The 21,445-nt window shown below is 37.8% G+C and overlaps 1 protein-coding gene across 2 annotated transcripts in view; it reads left to right on the forward strand.

The window, feature by feature from the left end:
- Window positions 1-21,445, forward strand: part of ITPR3 (inositol 1,4,5-trisphosphate receptor type 3) — a 170,273-nt gene that overhangs the window by 125,056 nt on the left and 23,772 nt on the right. For both annotated transcript variants that reach the window (XM_070745257.1, XM_070745258.1), the window contains exons 35-48: window positions 644-828; window positions 2,928-3,076; window positions 4,025-4,133; window positions 4,536-4,626; window positions 6,429-6,598; window positions 8,577-8,751; window positions 9,551-9,738; window positions 11,407-11,607; window positions 11,821-11,931; window positions 13,433-13,528; window positions 15,988-16,089; window positions 17,171-17,257; window positions 19,433-19,543; window positions 20,978-21,170. In XM_070745257.1, the coding sequence (XP_070601358.1) occupies window positions 644-828; window positions 2,928-3,076; window positions 4,025-4,133; window positions 4,536-4,626; window positions 6,429-6,598; window positions 8,577-8,751; window positions 9,551-9,738; window positions 11,407-11,607; window positions 11,821-11,931; window positions 13,433-13,528; window positions 15,988-16,089; window positions 17,171-17,257; window positions 19,433-19,543; window positions 20,978-21,170 (1,968 nt within the window). The remainder of the gene's footprint in view (window positions 1-643; window positions 829-2,927; window positions 3,077-4,024; window positions 4,134-4,535; window positions 4,627-6,428; window positions 6,599-8,576; window positions 8,752-9,550; window positions 9,739-11,406; window positions 11,608-11,820; window positions 11,932-13,432; window positions 13,529-15,987; window positions 16,090-17,170; window positions 17,258-19,432; window positions 19,544-20,977; window positions 21,171-21,445) is intronic.

A 21,445-nucleotide genomic window follows, 5' to 3' on the forward strand; every position in this document is an offset into this window, starting at 1 on the left:
GAGGTGAGGGGAATAAAAAAAATCCAAAACTTTAAGGCTTAAAAAAAAAAGTGGGACTCTGAGGTGGTGAGGACGAGCATGCGCCTCCCATACACCTGGTGTGAGGCTGCCTCTCATACACTGCGCCAGAGAGAGAAACCCAGGGGGAATGGCAGGAAATTGGCCGGGCCTTCGTGCTGCTCTCAAATTTCCTGGGAATTTTTTCCAGGCTCGGGTTCTTAAGTAGAAAATGGTTCTTAAGAAGAGGCAAAAAAATCTTGAACACCAGGTTCTTATCTAGAAAAGTTCTTAAGTAGAGGCGTTCTTAAGTAGAAGTACCACTATACGTAAATAAATAAATATAAATATAAGAAAAGCAGGCCAAATGTTTTGTCCACCCTTGAATAATACAGTTTACTAGTGAGGAAAGAATGGCAAATTCCTGTATTATATAGCACATTAACAATTGTGAGAATTCTCTGAGTATGCAATTAACACTGTGTACAGTACAATGTGACCTTTATTTTGGGGGTGTGATCTTTATTTTATATAGTCTGGAAGAATGACCAAGGTTGTTTTGTAGTGGCCAATTTACTGTTTGAACCCTGTATCATCCTTGTCATTAGTGTATATTTTCCTCAATATAAACATTCTGTTCTTTTAGCGAAAAGCCGGTCCATTGTCTTACCCATGGATTTGGATGCCCATGTCAGCTCCCTGCTAAACAGCAGTTTGATCAGCAATGCCCAAAGGAATGCTTCCAACTATAAGACAGCATCTCGTACTTTCCCTCGGGTTTCAGCTGCAACCAATCAATGGGACTACAAGAACATCATTGAGAAATTGCAGGTACAAACTGGTTTTGAGGGGCCACTTTATGCTTCTCTCTTAATCAGGCATATCTCAAAAACAAGAATTTAAATGATCCTGTTCTCACCCAGCTCCCCAACCACAACAAAACCCTCTGTATTTAAATCAACAGGGTTTCCAGCAAATCTAGCAAACCTGGAAAACGGAATTATCAGGGAAATCGGCAGTTCGGGAAATATCAGGGAATTATCAGGGAATTCATGAAAAAAATGGAATAAATCGTGGGGGGGGGGGACTTATTAAAATGTCTAAAAGTCAGGGGAAAATCATGTTAAAAAAAACAGATTGCGCTGCCTGGCAGAGTCAAGCAAAAATGAGCATAACTGTGGCAACAAATTGCTTGCTCAGCTACTGATATTGCTCCACGGCTTAGCCGTTTGGTGTGATGTCATCTATCGCAAGTTACAGGGAAATGTCAGGGAAATATCATTTCAAAATGCTTTCTCCCTGGACACCCTGATCAATGATTCTTTTATTAGGAGCACCTGGCAAAAAAGTTTTTCTCTCAATGCAGGCTAACAAATCTGTCCAGCAGGGAGATGAATAATTGTCTATTCATCTCTGCCCCCTGCCTTTTATTCCCAGAGCTAGGCTGGGCCTTCACTAACAGTGGTGGCTCTTCCGTCCCAAGGTCTGGCCCACAGATTGCCACTGCTCTCCTTCCTCTGCCTTCTGCACATCCTCTTATCAGGCACTGGGTCATCAGCCACCTCTAGATCTGGAGGCTGTGGATTCTCCACCTAAGGGCTGGCGGATGGCCCATGTTCTGCCTCTGTTTCTATGAGAACTCCATTCCCTCTTCTTCCTCAGAGCTCTCAGACTGCCTTGATACTCCCATGCCTCCTTCTCATCTGATTCGGCTGCTGTAGGGGCTGGCAGGGTGCAACAGGTCCTCTGGAATAACTCAAACTATTTACTTCTTTACTCCAGAAGCATAAATAATTTGTGTATATTCCCCAGTAATTTGGTTTGCAATGTGCTGGAACTCTGATTGATTGATGGTATTCCTATTGCTTGGGCTGACATTTTATTATTGTATTGTTTATGGTTGTTTGTTGTTGTACATATACAGTATTGTAGTTTTGTATTTTTGTTGTTAGCTTTGTTTCTGCTTTTACACCAACACTCCGCAGTCTGCATTGGTTGCCGATCAGTTTCCGGTCACAATTCAAAGTGTTGGTTATGATTTATAAAGCCCTTCATGGCATCGGACCAGCATATCTCTGGGACCGCCTTCTGCCGCACGAATCCCAGCGACCAATTAGGTCCCACAGAGTTGGCCTTCTCCGGGTCCCGTCGACTAAACAATGTTGTATGGCGGGTCCCAGGGGAAGAGCCTTCTCTGTGGCGGCCCCGATTCTCTGGAACCAGTTCCCCCCGGAGATTAGAACTGCCCCCACCCTCCTTGCCTCCCGTAAACTCCTTAAAACTCACCTCTGCCATCAGGCATGGGGGAATTGAGGCATCCCCCCCCCCGGCCTATACAATTTATGTAAGGTATGTTTGTTTGTGTGTATGTCTGCTTTAATAATGGGGTTTTAAAATGTTTTCTAAATTTATTAGATTTGTTATGAATTGTTTTATTGTATGCTGTGAGCCGCCCCGAATCTATGGAGAGGGGTGGCATACAAATCTAATAAATAAATGAATGAATGAAGGAAGGAAGGAAGAAAGAAAGAAAGAAAGAAAGAAAGAAAGAAAGAAAGAAAGAAAAATTCCTTGTGTGTCCAATCACACTTGGCCAATAAAGAATTCTATTCTGTTTTGTTCTGTTAAGTCTCAATGTTCTGTGGCTATAGTCCGTGGCCACAAAAGATATTTAAAGGGGCTCTATGATGAAAAAAGGTTGAGACCCATGGTTTTAAGTCTTTCAGAATACCTTAGTTGAGTTGAGTAGTCATATCACTGTTTTAAATAAATAAATAACATTTAGCATACTCCGGCTTACTTTGTGTATCTGTTTTGTTTCCACTCATTTGGAGGCAGGCACTTCTAAGAGCTTTACAATGTTTTACAGGATCACAAAACACTAGTTTGAATTAACCAATAAATAATATGAAAATGCTGTGCTATTACAGGACATTATCAATGCCCTAGAGGAGCGCTTGCAACCTCTGGTTGAAGCTGAACTCTCAGTCCTGGTAGATGTGCTGCACTGCCCAGAACTACTTTTCATGGAAGGGACCGAGGCCTATCAACGTTGTGAAAGTGGTGGCTTTCTCTCCAAGTAAGTAGGCTCATTAAGCTATAGAAAAATGTAAATTTTGAGGAACATTCTCAGTTTGTGTCATTATTGCTTATTATTTTTTTGTGTGTGAGACTAGGACCTATTTGTTGATTAAGTTGAATTTATTGAATTGGAGCCTTCAGCTGTATGCTCCTACTGATCCAGTTACAGCAACCAAGTTAGATTATATCAAATAAGCATTTCAATTTTATATTGAGCAGATGTCACACCATATGGCAATCAGGAATCGTTTGATGAAAGGCAGAAGTCAGAAGAACAGAGAAAAAGTACAGGGAGACTATAACTATACAGTGGTACCTCTACTTACGAACTTAATTCGTTCCGTGACCAGGTTCTTAAGTAGAAAAGTTTGTAAGAAGCAATTTTTGCCATAGGAATCAATGTAAAAGCAAATAATGCGTTCAATTGGGGAAACCACAGGGTGGTGGGGGGGTGCCCTGTTTCCTCCCAGGAGATTCCTAGAGAGGCCCCATGGGGATTCTTTTCCGGCCCTGTTTCCTCCCAGGAGATTCCTAGAGAGGCCCCACAGAGGCTTCTCCCTGCTTTTCCGGCCATGTTTCCTCCCAGGAGATTCTTAGAGAGGCCCCACGGAGGCTTCTCTCTGCCTTTTCCGGTTAAAGTTTCGGAGGCTCGGGTTTGTAAGTGGAAAATGGTTCTTGAGAAGAGGCAAAAAAATCTTGAACACCTGGTTCTTATCTAGAAAAGTTCATATATAGAGGCTTTCTTAGGTAGAGGTACCACTGTACTAGGAAGAGGTGTAAATAGATATTGGAACTTGGCAGAGCTGAGACAGTTATATGAACATGCCCGTTTAAGTAAAAGAATCCAGACTATTTCTTAACACAAGTAGTTTTTATCTGTGGTGGAATGAATACTGTGTTTCTGTGTAGCAAGCAGGACTATGAATTAATTCCTCCCATCATCTAGGTTAGTCCAACACACTAAAGACCTGATGGCAACTGAAGAGAAGCTTTGCATCAAAGTATTGAGGACACTGCAGCAAATGTTGGTGAAAAGGAACAAATATGGAGACAGGGTGAGTAATTAAGAATGCTTGTTTTTACGTGGGGATGAGTTCTATTCGCAAAATATGTTTTTATCACCTCTTACTCTTTATTGTGTTTTCTGGGTAAACGGTTATGCTTGAGTCTTCTCTTAATGAGAGCTCTTTATGATAAATAAGTCTATACAAAACTTTGCAGGATATACATTTGATTCATGGCTCTGCTGATGCCCTCTTTTCACACTGACCGTCCAGCTAATAATGAAACTTTTAAGATGAAGACCATGGCTTTCCTGCATGTACTGCCTCAAGAAACAGAATTTCTATGCACTTGATTAGCTTGTCCTTCAGGCTTTTATCTCTGAGAATCAAATTCTTTAGAAAAAAAATTCAGCAAAAAACATATGATTGACCAATTTTCTTTTTTAATGTTAGGGCAATACATTAAGGAAAATGCTTGTGGCTAATTACTTGCAGACCAAAAAAACTGGCTCCAAAGGGGAAATTGTTGACCCTTCTGGTATTGGTAAGTGATAAACCAGTATTAAATGATGTCTTCTCTCATTTCTTCTTTGCGTTCCTTTTTTTTTTGCTACTTAACTGTCATCATCTTTATCATTTTACCCATTGCGGGATGGACTCTGCCACATGTTTCCAATCAATAGGGACTTGAGCTTTCTTTTGCGAACTAGCAAAAGAAAGCTACTGAACTATATGCAACTGAATAATGTTTCCAATAAATTTCTCTAAGTAAACATGTCCTTATATCCTATCGGATATAGGATTTATATCCTATCTTTCCTCCAGGAGGTCAAGCTGGTGTACATAGCATTTTCTCCCACAGATTTTCTCTACTAGAAAAAACCCTGTATATTAACTTGATCTGGGAGACAGTAATTAGCCTAAAATCACTCAGTAAGCTTTGGTAACTGAGGATAGACATAAATCTAGCTATCCAGAGTTACTCAACAGTGAAATGGGTGGCATATAAAATTATTTATTTATGTATTTATAAGATTTGTATGCTGCCCCTCTCCGTAGACTCCGTAAAATTAATAAAGTAATAAATATCTCTGGTCCTAATCACACCTTGATCACTGATATATTGTATTCTGTTTATTCTGATTATTGATCCTTCTACCTCATGTTTGCATTGAACGTTAAAGATTTTATTTGGGGACTTTTGTATGCAAAATCTATGTTTTAATGCTGAGATAAGGATTTCCCCTATTGCAAGTTTACTCTAAGAGCTATTTTTGATCACAAAGAGGACAGACTGAAAACTAAAGTGACAATTATTTCAAATAATTCTTATGAATGCAAATTGTTCTTAGGTTACTACTTAGGTGCCTAGTAATGTACTACTAATACAGTTTAACTGAGGGCCAGTTTAGTTTATGTGTTGGACTAGAAATTGGGAGATTGTGTTCTAGTATTTCCTTAGGCCCAGAAACTGGGAGATGATGTATTCTAGTGCTCTCTTGGGCCCAGAAGCTAACTAGGTGATTTTGGCTCAGACACTGTCAGTCCAATTCATTTTTCTGGGTTGTTATTGTGGAGAAAATAAAAAGTGGGAGTATTAAGTGCATCACCTTGATGTGTATAAATAAACCACCTTGATGTCACCTATCTATCTATCTATCTATCTATCTATCTATCTATCTATCTATCTATCTATCTATCTATCTATCTATCTACACTGCTCAAAAAAAATAAAGGGAACACTTAAGCAACACAATATAACTCCAAGTAAATCAAACTTCTGTGAAATCAAACTGTCCATTTAGGAAGCAACACTGATCGACAATCAATTTCACATACTGTTGTGCATATTCAACTTTGTACAGAACAAAATATTCAATGAGAATTCAGATTTAGGATGTGTTATTTGAGTGTTCCCTTTATTTTTTTGAGCAGTATATTTAAATTTGTATGCCACCCAATTCCCGCGGGACTCTGGGCAGCTCACAACCCAAAAAAGGTAAAACATAGAATGTAATATTAAAAGCCCTTAAAAACAATCTAAAATGATTTAAAACCAACAATTAAAAACAGTTTTAAACCATGCATATCATTAATGGCTGGATCTCGATGGTGTGCCATCAGATCAATGGCCCCAATTGTATTAGTGATTTTGCTTTTTTTTTTTTTTTTGCTTGAATGGTTATATATGCTTGCTGTGACAAAGAATTAATTAAACATAATATTTGCATATCCAAGGAAGATACATTACCCAGTATATCAGCTTTTTCTCCCCTTATTAATTTGGCCATCTATTTTAAACTTGTTGAATGGTCTCCTTTTTCCTTAATGTTTGTTTGCATACAGGACAAGACCAGGACTGGTCAGTCATTGCTGCTGTTCAGTGCCGACTCGACAGAGAAGGGGCTACGAAACTAGTGTCTGATCTTATCATGAACACCAAGAATGAGAAGATTTTTCAGGAGAGCATTCGTTTGGCTATTCGACTGCTTGATGGTGGCAACACAGAGATACAGGTATTGCATTTCTTTCCCTTTTTTTAAAACATAAGTTTTTATTCACAAATAGAAAAACAATACAATTAAAAAAGAATAGTAAACGACTTTTGCAAACATGTAAAGATGGACAGAGAGAATAAAAGAGAGAAAAGAAGATAGAATAAAAAGAAAATAGAAAAAGAAAGGAAAATGGTTACATTGTACATCATTTACATTTTGTTTGCATTCCTGATGAATCATAAAGCAAACTCTATATATCTCCTTGTTGCTTTATCTAATCCATATATCAATTGTTTACATTTTATTGTGTTATTTATAGTTATCAATTATATCCATGTATTATTTACCTGTTTATTAGTTATTTCTTCTGGTTTCAAGCCATTTATAAAGATTTTCCCAAATTGTGTAAAAGTCTTTCTCTTGTTTATTTTGTATTTCAAAAGTGAGCCTGGACATTTCAGCGCAATCCATAAGTTTCTTTATAATCACATTATCTGTTGGGAGGTTATTATCTTTCCACATTTGTGCATTTCTTTCCATTATTGTTCTGGTGCATTGCAAATTCAGAATAACTTCTAATGCCACCGCCTAAGTGTGGGATGCAGCATCTCATCCAACATTTAATGTTTTTATTTTATATTTTTATGTTAATTCAAATGTTTTTATTGCATCAGTCAGAAATGTAATTGCATAATTCGTTTTCTCAAATAACATTTGCTCCCTCTGCTGGCTTCTTAAGGGCTTGCTAGGACAGATTCAACATTTTCTATTTAAGCTTCCTTTATTTTGGAAAAGAAAGTATGTCTGGCTGATTATATCTATTGGTTCTATTATAAACTTGTACTGGTACATGTATTTAAAGAATAATAAAGTACTTTTCCTATTCCAAATGAATTGCCATACCTTTAAGATTTGAAACCAGCATTTTCAGAGGAAATATGGTGATGAGACATAATGTTATTTATATGCTAAATTTTACAGTGAGCACTAGACCGCCAAGTATTAATTCAGCATGATTGTAGTACCAGGAGGAATAGATGTTCTATTGCTATTCAAAGAGACAATTCATCATAATATGAAATGTAACCTGCATATCTGTACCCTGAGTATGAATCAGTATACGGTACAGTATTTACTTCCTGGTTGATAACAGGAGAGCAATAGGACGTTGTCTTACAAATGTAATCTCTGTGGCAAAAGTCTTACCTCGAATAGAGTGGACATGCTTGGGTAAACCATGCTTTCATTGTGTTTGTGGCATACTGGCAAAATATGCCCAAACTGACGGATACTATTCTTATGATTACTAAGGAATTATTATTATTATTTATTAGATTTGTATGCCGCCCCTCTCCGGAGACTCGGAGCGGCTTACAACAACAAAACAATACAAATCCAATACTTAAAAACAATTTAAAAACCCTTGATATAAAAACAATCATACAGATCATACAGACCATACATAAAGCGGAGAGGGCCCAGGGGAATCAATTTCCCCATGCCTGACGACAGAGATGGCTTTTGAGGAGTTTGCGAAAGGCAAGGAAGGTGGGGGCAGTCCTAATCTCTGGGGGGAGTTGGTTCCAGAGGGTCAGGGCTGCCACAGAGAAGGCTCTTCCCCTGGGCCCCGCCAGACGACATTGTTTCGTCGATGGAACCCAGAGAAGGCCAACTCTGTTGCATGTAGCACAATAGGCAACCCTGTTTGTACATTTTCTGGCTTACTAAAATAATTACCTGAAAGTCTCAATTTACCAAAGACTTGATGTTAACATCAATGAGGAGCTTAACATCTATGGAAAGTCTCAATTTACCAAAGACTTGATGTTAACATCAATGAGGAGCTTAACATCTATGGTGATGATCTGAGAAAATATGGAGAATTATCAAATGCCCTTCTAATGTTTTAAATTGTGAGATCAACACATTTGGGTGTACCAGTTTGGGAGAGTATAATCATTACCCCCATTTTTTGCTCTTTTGCCTCTCTCTAAAGAAATCATTCTATAACTTGATGACCAGTGATAAGAAGTCAGAAAAGTTCTTTAAAGTTGTTCATGACCGAATGAAGAAGGCACAGCAAGAAGTTAAATCCACGGTGACAGTGAATATGAGTGATATTGGCAACAAGCCTAGAGAAGACAAGGATTCTCCTGAACACAACAGTAAAGGTTTGTGAGAAATTGGGTGTTTGATCTGACAGTCTGTCTGGAAGCCTTGAGTCTGTCTGAATCCGTAACTATCTCTGAGCATTTTTTTAGCACCATGACAATTAATAGAATAGAATAGAATAGAATAGAATAGAATAGAATAGAATTTTATTGGCCAAGTGTGATTGGACACACAAGGAATTTGTCTTGGTGCATATGCTCTCAACGTACATAAAATAAATCATTAATCATTGGGTTTCAACATTGGAGAGCAATACCAATTTCTCATGTAATATCTGCCCTGATTTTATTAACATTTTCCTTTCCTTTTTTTAATTGATAGTGTTTTTCTTTTAAGTATTCAGAAAATGTAAGGTGTACTTGCACATTGCTAGTTTAGCATCTTTAGTTCCTGAAAACCAAATCACAGCTTTGGTTGAAAAACTGTTTTAATAGTATAGGTTGTCAATATTGTAACATGTAATTATTGTGTGCGTGGATGACCAGTGGTATAATTATTGTCAGCCTGGAAGACTTTCCGAGTTCAATTTCCCAGGCTTTGGATAATGAATAAATACGTCTTGCATCTCTGCATTACATAGTTTAAAGAGGTTTGTTTAGTGAAGTGTCAGAGGAATGTTTTGTTTGTCTTTGATACAATTTAAAGAGGCATGCTTTTCTTACAGGAAAAAGAGTAAACAGGGATGCATGCTCATAGGGCTTCCTTTAAAGAGTTGGGCAGGATACATGTTGGCGTAGTGTTTTTTAGATAAATGTAACAGCCTGCATGCTGGCAAATGATCAGGGTTCTTGTTTTCAGGACGAGTAACAACTTTTATGTTGCCGAATGCACCGTCGTCCCGTTATGCAATGGGTGTAGGCTTCCATTCAGCCCATGATGCAAGAGACAGAAATCAGAATAACGAAATGAGCATGTCAGTCTTGATCATGGAGCCAATTCTTCGCTTCCTGCAGCTGCTGTGTGAAAACCACAACCGGGATCTCCAGGTAGGTGTTCTGCAGAAAATAGGATGTCGTGGTTAGGTAACTTCAGGTGATTTGATAACTTCAGGAAGAATATCTAATTACCAGTTGGTTAGTTTGAGCAGTGAGTAATGTATAGGTATGGTGAACCTATGGCAGGCATGCCTCAGGCGGCATGCAGAGCCATATCTGGGGGCATATAAGGCATTGCCCTATGTCAGCTCCTGAAGCCTGGGGAAGGCGAAAAACAGCTTAAAGGCCCAACCGGAAGTTTGGTTTGGAACTTCCAGTAGGCCTGTTAGGCCGTTTTTTGCCATTCACAGGCTCCGGAGGCTTTCCTGAATCCTGGGGAAGGTGAAAGATGGCCCAACAGGCCTACCGGAAGTCCAGAGGCTTCAGTGAGGTCTGTGCTCAAGTGCGAGGTGGGGCAGTGTTTGTTGGGGGTTGGGTGCGCATGTGCGGGGAGGATATTGCAATATTTCGCACTGCCCCCATCCTCCTCGCCTTCTGCAAGAGTCTGAAGACTCCTCTGTGCTGCCAGGCTTGGGGCCATTAGATTCCAGCCCCCTGGCCGATTAATGAAATGTATGTGTGTTTGCTTGAATGGGAATGATTGATTTTTAAGGAAATTGGGTTTTAGATTGCTAGTTTTAAAGTTAATTGGATTTAGGATATTCTGTATTGTTTTTATATGGTGTAAGCTGCCCTGAGTCCCGGGAGAGGGGTGGCATATAAATCTAATCAGTAGATCAATCAATCAATCCTATCTATCTATCTATCTATCTATCTATCTATCTATCTATCTATCTATCTATCTATCTATCTATCTATCTATTAGATTTGTATGCCACCCCTCTCCGTAGACTCGGGGTGGCTCACAACATACAATAGAACAATTCACAACAAATCTAATAAATTTAAAAAAATTAAAAAGCCCCATTATTAAACCAGACATACACACAGACATACCATACATAAATTGCATAGTCCCGGGGGAGGGGGAATGCCTCAATTCCCCCATGCCTGACGGCAGAGGTGAGTTTTAAGGAGTTTACGGATGGCAAGGAGGGTGGGGGCAGTTCTAATCTCCGGGGAGAGCTGGTTCCAGAGAGTTGGGGCCGCCACAGAGAAGGCTCTTCCCCTGGAACCCGCCAGATGACATTGTTTAGTCAATCAATCAATTAATCAATCTATCCATCATGGGTGTGGCACCCAAGCAAAAAAGGGTTCACCATCACTGCTATAGCTAGTCCTCACTTAATGAGCTTAATTAAGACTGGCAACTCTGTCACTAGTTCAAAATTGCCGTGTATCTATCACTCTAGGCTCCCTCCTCCCAGAGATCTTCTATCTCTTCCAAGTGCAAAAATGCCTGTTTACAACACAGTTCTTTCAGCAGACCCAAAAAGGTTCCACACCCTTTGCCCTATTTAGGTGACCTTGAGGGCATAGATAACAACTCTCAAAAAGAATGCTGAGGACCAGATAACTACAAGGAATATAAATCCTTCCATTCCTCATCATTCGGTCAGAACTGAAAAAGCTTCTTGGCTGAGAAGCGAAACAGCTTCAAGGAAAAGCAAAGAAAATCCAGTTGCCTCTTGAAAAATTACTTTTGGGACAACCATGATCTAGATGACTGAGAATCTCCATAAACATTTGCCTGTTAACATTTTACTCTATATTTTACAGAACTTTCTCCGCTGCCAGAATAATAAGACCAACTACAATTTGGTGTGTGAAACACTGCAATTTCTGGATATTATGTGCGGTAGCACTACTGGACGGCTGGGTTTACTGGGGCTCTATATCAATGAGTACAATGTTGCCCTCATTACTCAGACTTTGGAGACGCTGACCGAATATTGCCAAGGACCCTGCCACGAGAACCAGGTACTGTGATCCTGCTTGTGGATAAAATACATTGATTCCTAATGAATGAAATAAATTGTCCAGGAGGAGAGTGAACTGGCTTTGATTTCTCGCTCGCTCAAGATGCTGAACAAGACATTAGTGTTTTCAGTAATTTCTGACCATCTGCAATGGGGATTTGGAGGCAGTAATGAGTTGCAAGCCATTTGGATAACTCCGTATATTAATCCACAGAGCTGCATTGTGACCCATGAGTCCAATGGCATCGATATAATCACAGCCCTGATCCTCAATGACATCAGTCCGCTCTGCAAATATAGAATGGATTTGGTTCTTCAGCTGAAGGTAAATGGGGAAATTTATGGGGAAATGTATGGGGTGGGGGAGGATAGCAAGAAATATGTCTACATACAGTTGTACCTCTAGATACGAGCTGCTCCACATGCGAGTATTCCAAGATACGAGCCACGAGGGGAGAGAAATTTCTTTTCGAGACCTGAGCTCAAATTCGGGATACCAGCTAAGCGTCCACTAGGTGGCGCAAGAATCCTTGCTTCTGGTTATCTCGGAGGGGGAAAAGCCATTTGTTCTAGATACGAGTTGTTCGACATACAAGCTCCTTTCTGGAATGAATTAAACTTGTATCTAGAGATACTACTGTATTAGATTAGATACAGTTTATTTATTTATTTATTTATTTATTTATTTATTTATTTATTCATTCATTCATTCATTCATTCATTCATTCAATTTTTATGCCGCGCTTCTCCTTAGACTCAGGGCGGCTTACAACATGTTAGCAACAGCACTTTTTAACAGAGCCAGTGTATTGCCCCCACAATCCGGGTCCTCATTTTACCCACCTTGGAAGGATGGAAGGCTGAGTCAACCTTGAGCCGGTGATGGGATTTGAACCGCTGACCTTCAGATCTACAGTCAGCTTCAGTGGCCTGCAGTACAGCACTCTACCTGCTGCGCCACCCTGGCTCTTAGTTAGCTTTTTTATGAAGTATAGAAATGCTTGTTTCTTCTTTATTTACATTTATTTATTTATTTAATTGGATTTGTATCTCACCCCTCTCTGAGGACTGGATGCGGCTTACAACATGTAAAAACCATACAATTCTAATATTTATTCGTACCCTATTATCCAAATATAAATTAGAAGCAGGCTACAAGTATGAAGAGGTGATAAAATAATGTGAACACATAAGACCATCCTTCTGTCTAATGCAGAATTATTTCCTTGTGTTGGTAATAAGGTTCAGCCCCGATACTTCTTTTTATAACAGGAGACACTATGCATTTAACCAGGGACCACATACAAATAGTCCTTGACTTAATAATTATTTGTTTACCGATCGTTCAGAGTTACAGCGGCATTAGAAAAAGTGAGCATACAACCATTTGTCACATGACTGCTACAGCATTCCCATGGTCATGTGATCAAAATTTGGGTGCTTGATAACTGACTTCTATTTATGATGGCTGCAGTATCCTGTGGTCATCTGATCACCCTTTATGACCTTCTTGCATGGCAAGATTCATTTAACAACCTCACAGCTGGTTCATTTAACAACTGTGGCAAGAAAAGTCGTAAAACAGAGCAAAACTCAGTCGAGGATTTACCTGCACAGTACATGTTCTGTCATTGAAGTATGGCATTTATGTAAAGGCTATTGTCTGGATTTGACCTTCATGTGCTGATTCAGAATTTGCACTACAAAGTACCTTAATGAAAGAAATATGATTTTTGTTTTTGTTTTTTAGTTTTTTTAAAATAGGTTACAATGGATTATTTCAGTATCTTTGTGCTTTCAATACATGTCTGCTGTCTTTTTATCAGGATAATGCCTCCAAACTTTTGCTAGCCCTGATGGAGAGCAGGCACGATAGTGAGAATGCTGAGCGGATTCTCATCAGCCTCCGTCCCCAGGAATTGGTAAGGAAGATAAGGAGGTTTAGGAATGTTATTATTCATTATTTTTGCAATTTTGCTATTTTTTTTAATGGAAGATACCTGGAGTTCATTGAAAACTCTTTGAGAAAGTTAAAAATCAACAAGAATATAATTCCTTAGCCAAATTTCATATTTTTTGTACAATATTGTTAACAGGTTTTTGGACTTTTTCCAAAGGTGCTTTTTCAAGAGGCAATTAGACTTTCTGTTTTTTCTTAGAAGATGTTTCACTTCTCACCCAAGAAGCTTCTTTAGTGCTGAGTGTCAGGGTTCCAAATAGCATCCGAAAATAAATAAAGAGTCTGAGGCATAGCATTCCTTAAAATTCCAATTTATTAGCAGAACCATGTTGGCACATTTGTGAGAAACCTGAATCTAGGCCTACTAAGGTTTCTCCACCCAGTTTTTAGTTCATTCCCACAAGTTTATCATGCTGACCAGTCTCCTTCATGCCAACATGTCCATTATTCTCATCAACGTCAGGCCAGGTGTCGAACAAAGAATAAAATTGAGAATCTAGAAGGAATTTATTATGGCTACATTTCTACTTCCCTCATGCAGCAACCCCTCCCAAATTCCCACAGTACGAATACAGTCTAATGCATAATATGTGGCAGGCCAAAGTCTCCAAACCAGACAGGCTTCGGCCTGTCACTGAATGGATAGTGGGGAATGGAAGGATTTATACTCCCCCTTTTTCTTCAAAGCAAAACCAGAGAGCCAAATTGTCTCTTGAAAAAGCACTTTTGGGACAATCATGACCTGAATCTCTGAGAATCTCCAGAGACATTTAGCTGTGCCTTTAGCTGTGTGGAAGTATGAACGGATTTCCAGAAAAATTGCAGACTGCAGGAACCATTTGGACTCCAGTTTGAGAGGCAAACTCATCCCCAACAGCCTGCACCTGTGTTCAACAGTAAAGGGACACAGAGCAGAAAGCATCTTGTAGAAAGCACAGCTCCAGCTTCTCAATGAAAAAAGGAGTATCCAGTCAGAAGTGAAGAAGCTTCTTGGATGAGAAGCGAAACCTCTTCAAAGAAAAAGCAGAAAGTCCAATTGCCTCCTTAAAAAGCATCTGTGAGACAACCATGACCTGGATGACTGAGAATCTCCATAGAAATGTTTGACTCGTTAGAGCTACATGGTTGCTGTTAATTGTTCGGTTTAAAGATGGCATCTAAAAATTGGAATGGGCGCAATTTTTCATTCTTGGAGATATTTATTATACCAGGCTGAAGTAAACCTTCATAGTTGTGTTTCAGTATACCAACTTTCATTGTGATAGATGGGTATACTCTCATTGACAACTTTTTAAATCATATCAGCACCCCCCTTTTTTTTGTCGACAAATTCAACTGAAAATCTAAGAGATTTATCACCCATAGTGAACTTATGGTACTGTTTCAGCTAATTCAAGAGTAAGGGTGTTAAAAGTAGTTGGACTACTAGAAAAACCCATCATAGATTTCATTTCAAATAAAATATATGATCTGTTGAAACATAGGTGACCATGTTCACTCTAATTTTTTTGGGGGGTGGGCGGAAAAGTATAGTGTCTGAGCGGCAGTCCCTTCAGGACTGGGCGGCACTCTTTCCCTCTCACTCTTTCCCTCTCGGCTTCTGGGCAGGTTTGAAAAACTCTGAGTTGATGATGATTTTTAAGTGAGCCATTGCTCACTGCTCAGCTTAGAGGGAACTATGTTAAGGTGACTATATAATTTATGCTAGTAATATCTGCTTTAAAATATTTCTCATCTCAAAAATTGCATGCTATTCATATTTTGAAGGAGTAGATGAAATATTTAGAATATTTTAAATATTTAGAAAATCATCTGCTATGAGGAAAAAGTCATATGAAAAATACAGACGTTATTGCTTTATGTTTTTAAAATCATAGAATATAATGTAATTCTGAAAAAACAGATTAATGATTAAATAATACATGTGAAGCTGGCATGGATCACATATGAACAGTAGATAAGTAGTTAATTACTTAAGTAGTTAAGTAGATATGATAGTCAGTAGTTTAAAAATATTAATAGTGCTATCTTAAGGTCTTCCAAGTATTTGGAAATGTTCACTAAGGATCAGAATGGTATAAATAATTAGTTTGAAATATATGAATTTGTCAACTCCAGAAAGAAAAGGGCAACGATATGGATGCAATAAGGAATTGTTTAATGCATTATTTCAACCATAAGACCTCTGCAAGTTCTAATCAGGCCTAATTTCTTTCATCTGAAAATTTTAGTATTTTTAAACGAGAAAAATGTTTTATTTAGAACGAACTGAAATTCATATAATATCAAATCCCATAGTAAATTATTGGTCTATGCTTATATGACAACTTTACCATACATTGTTACATCCTGTTTATATGAAGTCATTACAGTACAATCTACTTTGCATCCAATTTTGATTTTCTGTACCTTATTTTGCAGGTCGATGTCATTAAGAAAGCTTACCTTGAAGAAGAGGAATGTGAAAACTCTGAGGTTTCCCCTCGGGAAGTTGGACACAACATCTATATTTTGGCTTTACAGGTATCATAGATTTATTTATTACTTACTATAAATTTCTCTCTCTCACTCTCTCTCTTGTTGTGCTGTAGTGCTTTGGTATGATAAATGAGAAAGAGGACTTTCTCCCACATTTATTACACTGAATGGCCTGGACAGATTAATTACATTTTTAATTAAAGCCATCATAGGAAAATTTTAGCTTCATTTGCAATTTGGCTAGCACTTCAATCTCAATCAATAAATACGTTCTAATTTACTTTCTTTAGAAAGAAAGGAGTTGGGAGTTCTTGGTTTCCTTCAGCATCCCCAAATGATTGATCATTAAGTGTTGAATATATAACCCTTCCTAAATATTTACTCATATTATGGCAGGGGTTTTTATTGGATAATTTTGTGTGATTATGTTCTGATGTGTTGGCTTGTAATCTTATCTCATAATCCTAATTATTCAGCAAAGAACAGGAATGTAACTTATTGAGGTAGATGTAGTTGGCATACAAAAGAAAAAGAAAAAAAGCAAACGGGGTGTTTATTTGTATATATGAGCTCCACCTCGCAATGAGAAATATCCAGGGAAAATCATTATCCTTTTATAAATATCATGCCTAAAATCATCCTTAGAATCCAGTGGAAGGTTAACAATTAAAGTGGACATGGTTCAAATGAATAGTCCATACAATTTGAGTCTATGTTTTAGGTAGATAATTAACTTAAAAATATTTTTAACATTAGTCTATCCATTTCTGCAAAGACCAGTATCTTCCTTATTGTCTTTTCTTCTGAACGGGTGTTTTCACTCTTCCACTGCTGCGAGTATACAATTCTTGCTGCAGTCAAGATGTGTAAACATTAGGTATATTGTCCCTTTATCATAACTGCCTGATACAATGCCTAATAAGAATAATTCTGGCTTAAACTCTATATTGTCTAGTCGTTTTTCTAACCACTGAGAATTGACATAGTTGATTGCATTGTAATGCGGTAATTTTAGAAATTTAAGATTCAGTTCAAGGAAGTTTTAATCCTCTAAAAAACATAGGTGCAAAGATCAAGTTCTCATACCATTGTGAATCTGCATATATTGTTTATCTTTATCTTTTAGCTTTCTCGACACAATAAGCATCTTCAGCATCTCTTAAAGCCTGTGAAACGGATTCAGGAGGAAGAGGAAGAAGGGCTCTCTTCTATGGTATATGAATGGCTTCAATGTTCCCGTTAAAAAGGGAGATGGCTAGGAAATGCTATTTGACTATTGTGACAAACCTTGTGTGACAGTCCATATTTAGAGAGAATGAAGACTAGCTGTCTCAACCATTTTAACTAATTGTTTTGTGATGATGGAATCAAAGATACCAATTAATTGAGATACTTATGGTTACAACATATACATAAACATGTTATGCTGGAGAGTAAAACTATTACTATCATAATGTTTTCAAAATCCCTTCTATGAGAAAACAGAAAGATACTTTTTTGAGATTAAAAGTGTCCACCTTCTGGAACAGCATTCCCCCAAAGATCATTATTATCCCCTCTCTTTTTGGGTTCCAGTGACCTTTAAAAACCTGGCTTTGGTATTAGGCCTGGCTTTGAGGTTTATTTGTTTCAGGCTCCTGTTTTGTTAATTTTCTTGTTTGGTTTTGTTTTAGTTGTTTATAATTTGTCTGTTTTTATGTTTCTTTCTAGTTGTATGCTGCTCAGATTCCATCTGAATTGGGCAACCAATAAATTTAAATAATAATAATATAATACCTTTAACATCATTAAATAAGAACATCAGTCTATCCCAGTTACTTGGGAAGAACTCAATAGGTGGATGAAAACATCAAATTCACTCTAACCATCTGACTGACTGATCACCTATAATAACAGTAGAACGAGTGGTTTATTGAGGAAAAGAAAATATAGAAAAAGAAGTAGGGACTTTGGGAAAAAATGACAAGAAGGAAGGAAATAGGGCTGTGAAGCTTAGATAGTGTTCAAGTATACTATAAGCCTGTGATTGCGTTATTTATGGAACTAGATGACAATTTGTGACACTTCTTTGATTATTTGTTTCTATGGTTTTGCTATTTCATATAATGTGATGTAGTTATATCTGTCAGAGACCTACTTTTTTAAAAAGGTATGGATTAACTCAGTTATGAGAATAGGACTGGAAGTATGCTGTATGAAATAGGTTATGAATTCTACAATTAGTAGCTGAGGCAAATAATAACATAATGCAATAAAATTGCACTTGTAATTCAGGGCAAAAAAGAAATGAGAAGAGAATTGGTTGTGTCTCTCTAATAGTGGAAAGTGGATGAGCAAAGCAGTTCTGAAAACTTAGCCTCACATCTAAAAGCATTAATTTTCTTGCAATGTCCAATCAGGCTTCATGTCTTACTTCTATTATAGTGCAGTATAACATTACACTAGATAATACACTAGATAAAATTCTTCCTTCTATAGAACGTTTTGGAATTCTTCTAAAGCCTGGATCTTGGAGTCAAAGGATATTAGTTAAATTTTATTGGTTCTGAATCAACCTTACTTTATAGAGAAGAAGCAAGGAAAACCATGCACTGGATCACTTAGAACAATCTTTATTAGTGATTAGTGGGGCTGCTGATGACCCTATAATTCAGTTTGACTTGCCTGTTAAGTATTGGCCATTTTCCTTTCTAACAAGAAAAATGGATCCTATCTCTATGTGAAAGCAACCGTGATTTGGCTTCTTTCTCTTACAACAGTGCCATATTATTAGCTTCCTGTATATTTCCATTGTCATAGGCAATCTTTCATTAAAAGCCTTTGTTTATAATATGAAGTCATATTCTAGTGACTCCATATGGATGCTATGGTATACTAGATCAGAAGAGCTGCAAAACTCTATATTGATGGCTTTACTGAATATGTTTACATTCTTGTATCATTTTCATAGGGTACAACACTTTCTTGGTCCTTCATGTAGAAACATCCCTATAATTAAACTAACTCATCCTTTATCTTCAGAGATAGAAAATCAATTGCTTTATGTGAAGTCTGTTGTTCACATAGCTTAGGTCCAAGGCCATGATCACTATTCATTGTAAATCCATTTCTTTTGGGATTCATGATTGATAATTTACAGATTATTACTCTGTGTCTTAATTACTGCGACAAATTGAAGAGCCGTCTCCCACGGGAAGTACAAGCTCTTTTGACTCTTTATTAACTATATTTTTCTCCGGTTTTTCCTCAAAGCCTTTCATTTTTAGTAAATATGAGCAAATGTACTGTTAATTATAGTTGACAGGACAATTCCCTTGGGTTTTTTAAATGATTTCTGAGTTAATGTAAATCATAAATATAAATTATTTTTCCCTTTGCTTTCTTGCAGCTTATTTTGCACAACAAGCAACTGACCCAGATGCTGAAATCAACAACTCCTGTCCAAGAGGAAGAAGAAGATCCATTAGCTTATTATGAGAAACACACATCCCAGATAGAGGTGAAGTTCACTTCCCCAAACTTGCTCTCTATATAATTATATACATCTTTGTGCTCGGTTATTTTCTCTGAAACCCCATATTCCCCTTCTAATGTATCTCAGAATATCTTCAGGTAGTGTGTTCAAAGGGCTGGAGTGACAATAGAAAAAGTTGTGGGAGAATGTAATCACATTCACAATAACCAGGTCTACGACTTCTTCAGAATTATTGCCTGTTTTACTGAGTACCACCATTTTTATTATTTCTCATCTGACCCATGATAGGCGGTTATTCAAAAACTCTAGAGACAAGATGCATCTTGAGATGTTAACTTAGATCTTTAATGTCAAATTATAACATAATGATAAACAAATGAGTTCATCTGTTTATCTAACAGAAGTTCCAAGAAATTAAGTTGCAACACTGTGTCTATGGCTTTGCACTAGTACAAAGTGTAGGATAATATTGCCACAGTGGCTAGCAATAGATACTGCAATATAATATCACATTTTCCGGAGTATAAGATGCACCGCAGTATAAGACGCACTTAAGATTTTAGAGTTGGAAAACAAAGAAAAAAGTATTCTGAACCAAATGGTGTAGTAATATATTATTTAATAAAATACCAGTGTAGCAGAATACTTTTTACAAAATTTATACTTTTTACAACCATGTACACTTTTTACAAACTTGTAAAAAGTTTGTAAAACTTGTAAAACTTGACAGCTTTAGGACTTGTGGGCTTAAACTCCCAGAATTCCTCCTCCAGTCATGCTAGCTCAGCAATGGGAGTTGAAGGCCACAAGTCTTAAAGTTGCCAAGTTTAAATACCCTTGCACCCTTAACCAGAGATCTTCAAACTTGACAACTTTAAGACTAGTGGATTTCAACTCCCAGAATTCCTCCTCCAGTCATGCTAGATAGAGTAATTAGAAGGCAAAAACAGCCCCCTTTTTTGCAAAAAAAAAAGAGGGGCTGTTTTTCACCTGTTTTTCACAAAATGGAGTGGGCAAAGGGTCTGGGGAGCCTGCAGAGAGCTCCTGGGGACTGGGGGAAGGAAAAAATGGCCCATTTTTCAGAAAAATTGGGGCATTTTTGCCATCCCCCAGCACCCAGGAGTTCTCTGCAGGCTTCCCAAACTCTTTGCCCACCCCATTTTTCTGAAAAAACAGTCTGCAGGCTTCTCAGACCTTCTGTCCGAAAATGGGATGGGGATCAGGGCTTTGGGATAGCAAAAATGGCTGTATTTGGTGTATAAGACGCACCAACATTTCCACCCTCTTTTAGGGGGAAAACGTGCGATTTATACTCCAAAAAATACGGTAGTTATATGGGTGGGTGCATACATATACATACACATACTGAGCCATCAGAATGGACTTTGTTAGAAATGTAGATCTTTTAAGTCAAAGAATTGTAGGAGAAATATAACTTAAAACTCTTTTTTCACCTAGATTGTACGCTTGGATCGAAGTATGGAACAGATTATCTTTCCAGTGCCTAGCATCTGCCAGTTCCTGACCAAAGAGACAAAAAACCGCCTATTTACCACTACAGAGCAGGATGAGCAGGGCAGCAAAGTCAGTGATTTTTTTGAGCAGTCATCCTTTCTCCACAATGAAATGGAATGGCAGAGGAAATTGCGCAGTAAGTCTGGGAAAAGGCAATGGGATTCTTCTTTCAGATGGTAATTTGGAGAGCACCAAACTTGCACTAAGCACATATTGACTTAGTTGCTACAGCATTATGCAATATCTGTCAAATAGAAATACCACCGAAACCTCTCTTTTTCTGACTCTGAAACAGAAGTGTTGAAGTCTTGTATACTGTGCTCCAATTCAAACAACAACAAAAAATCATTTCATACAATCAGTCACAGGTTACAATCGTTGAAAAATTGGCAGCTTCACACATCTAGTTTA

Source organism: Erythrolamprus reginae, chromosome 3 (genome assembly GCF_031021105.1).
Source record: "Erythrolamprus reginae isolate rEryReg1 chromosome 3, rEryReg1.hap1, whole genome shotgun sequence".
Classification (NCBI taxonomy): Eukaryota; Metazoa; Chordata; class Lepidosauria; order Squamata; family Dipsadidae; genus Erythrolamprus; species Erythrolamprus reginae.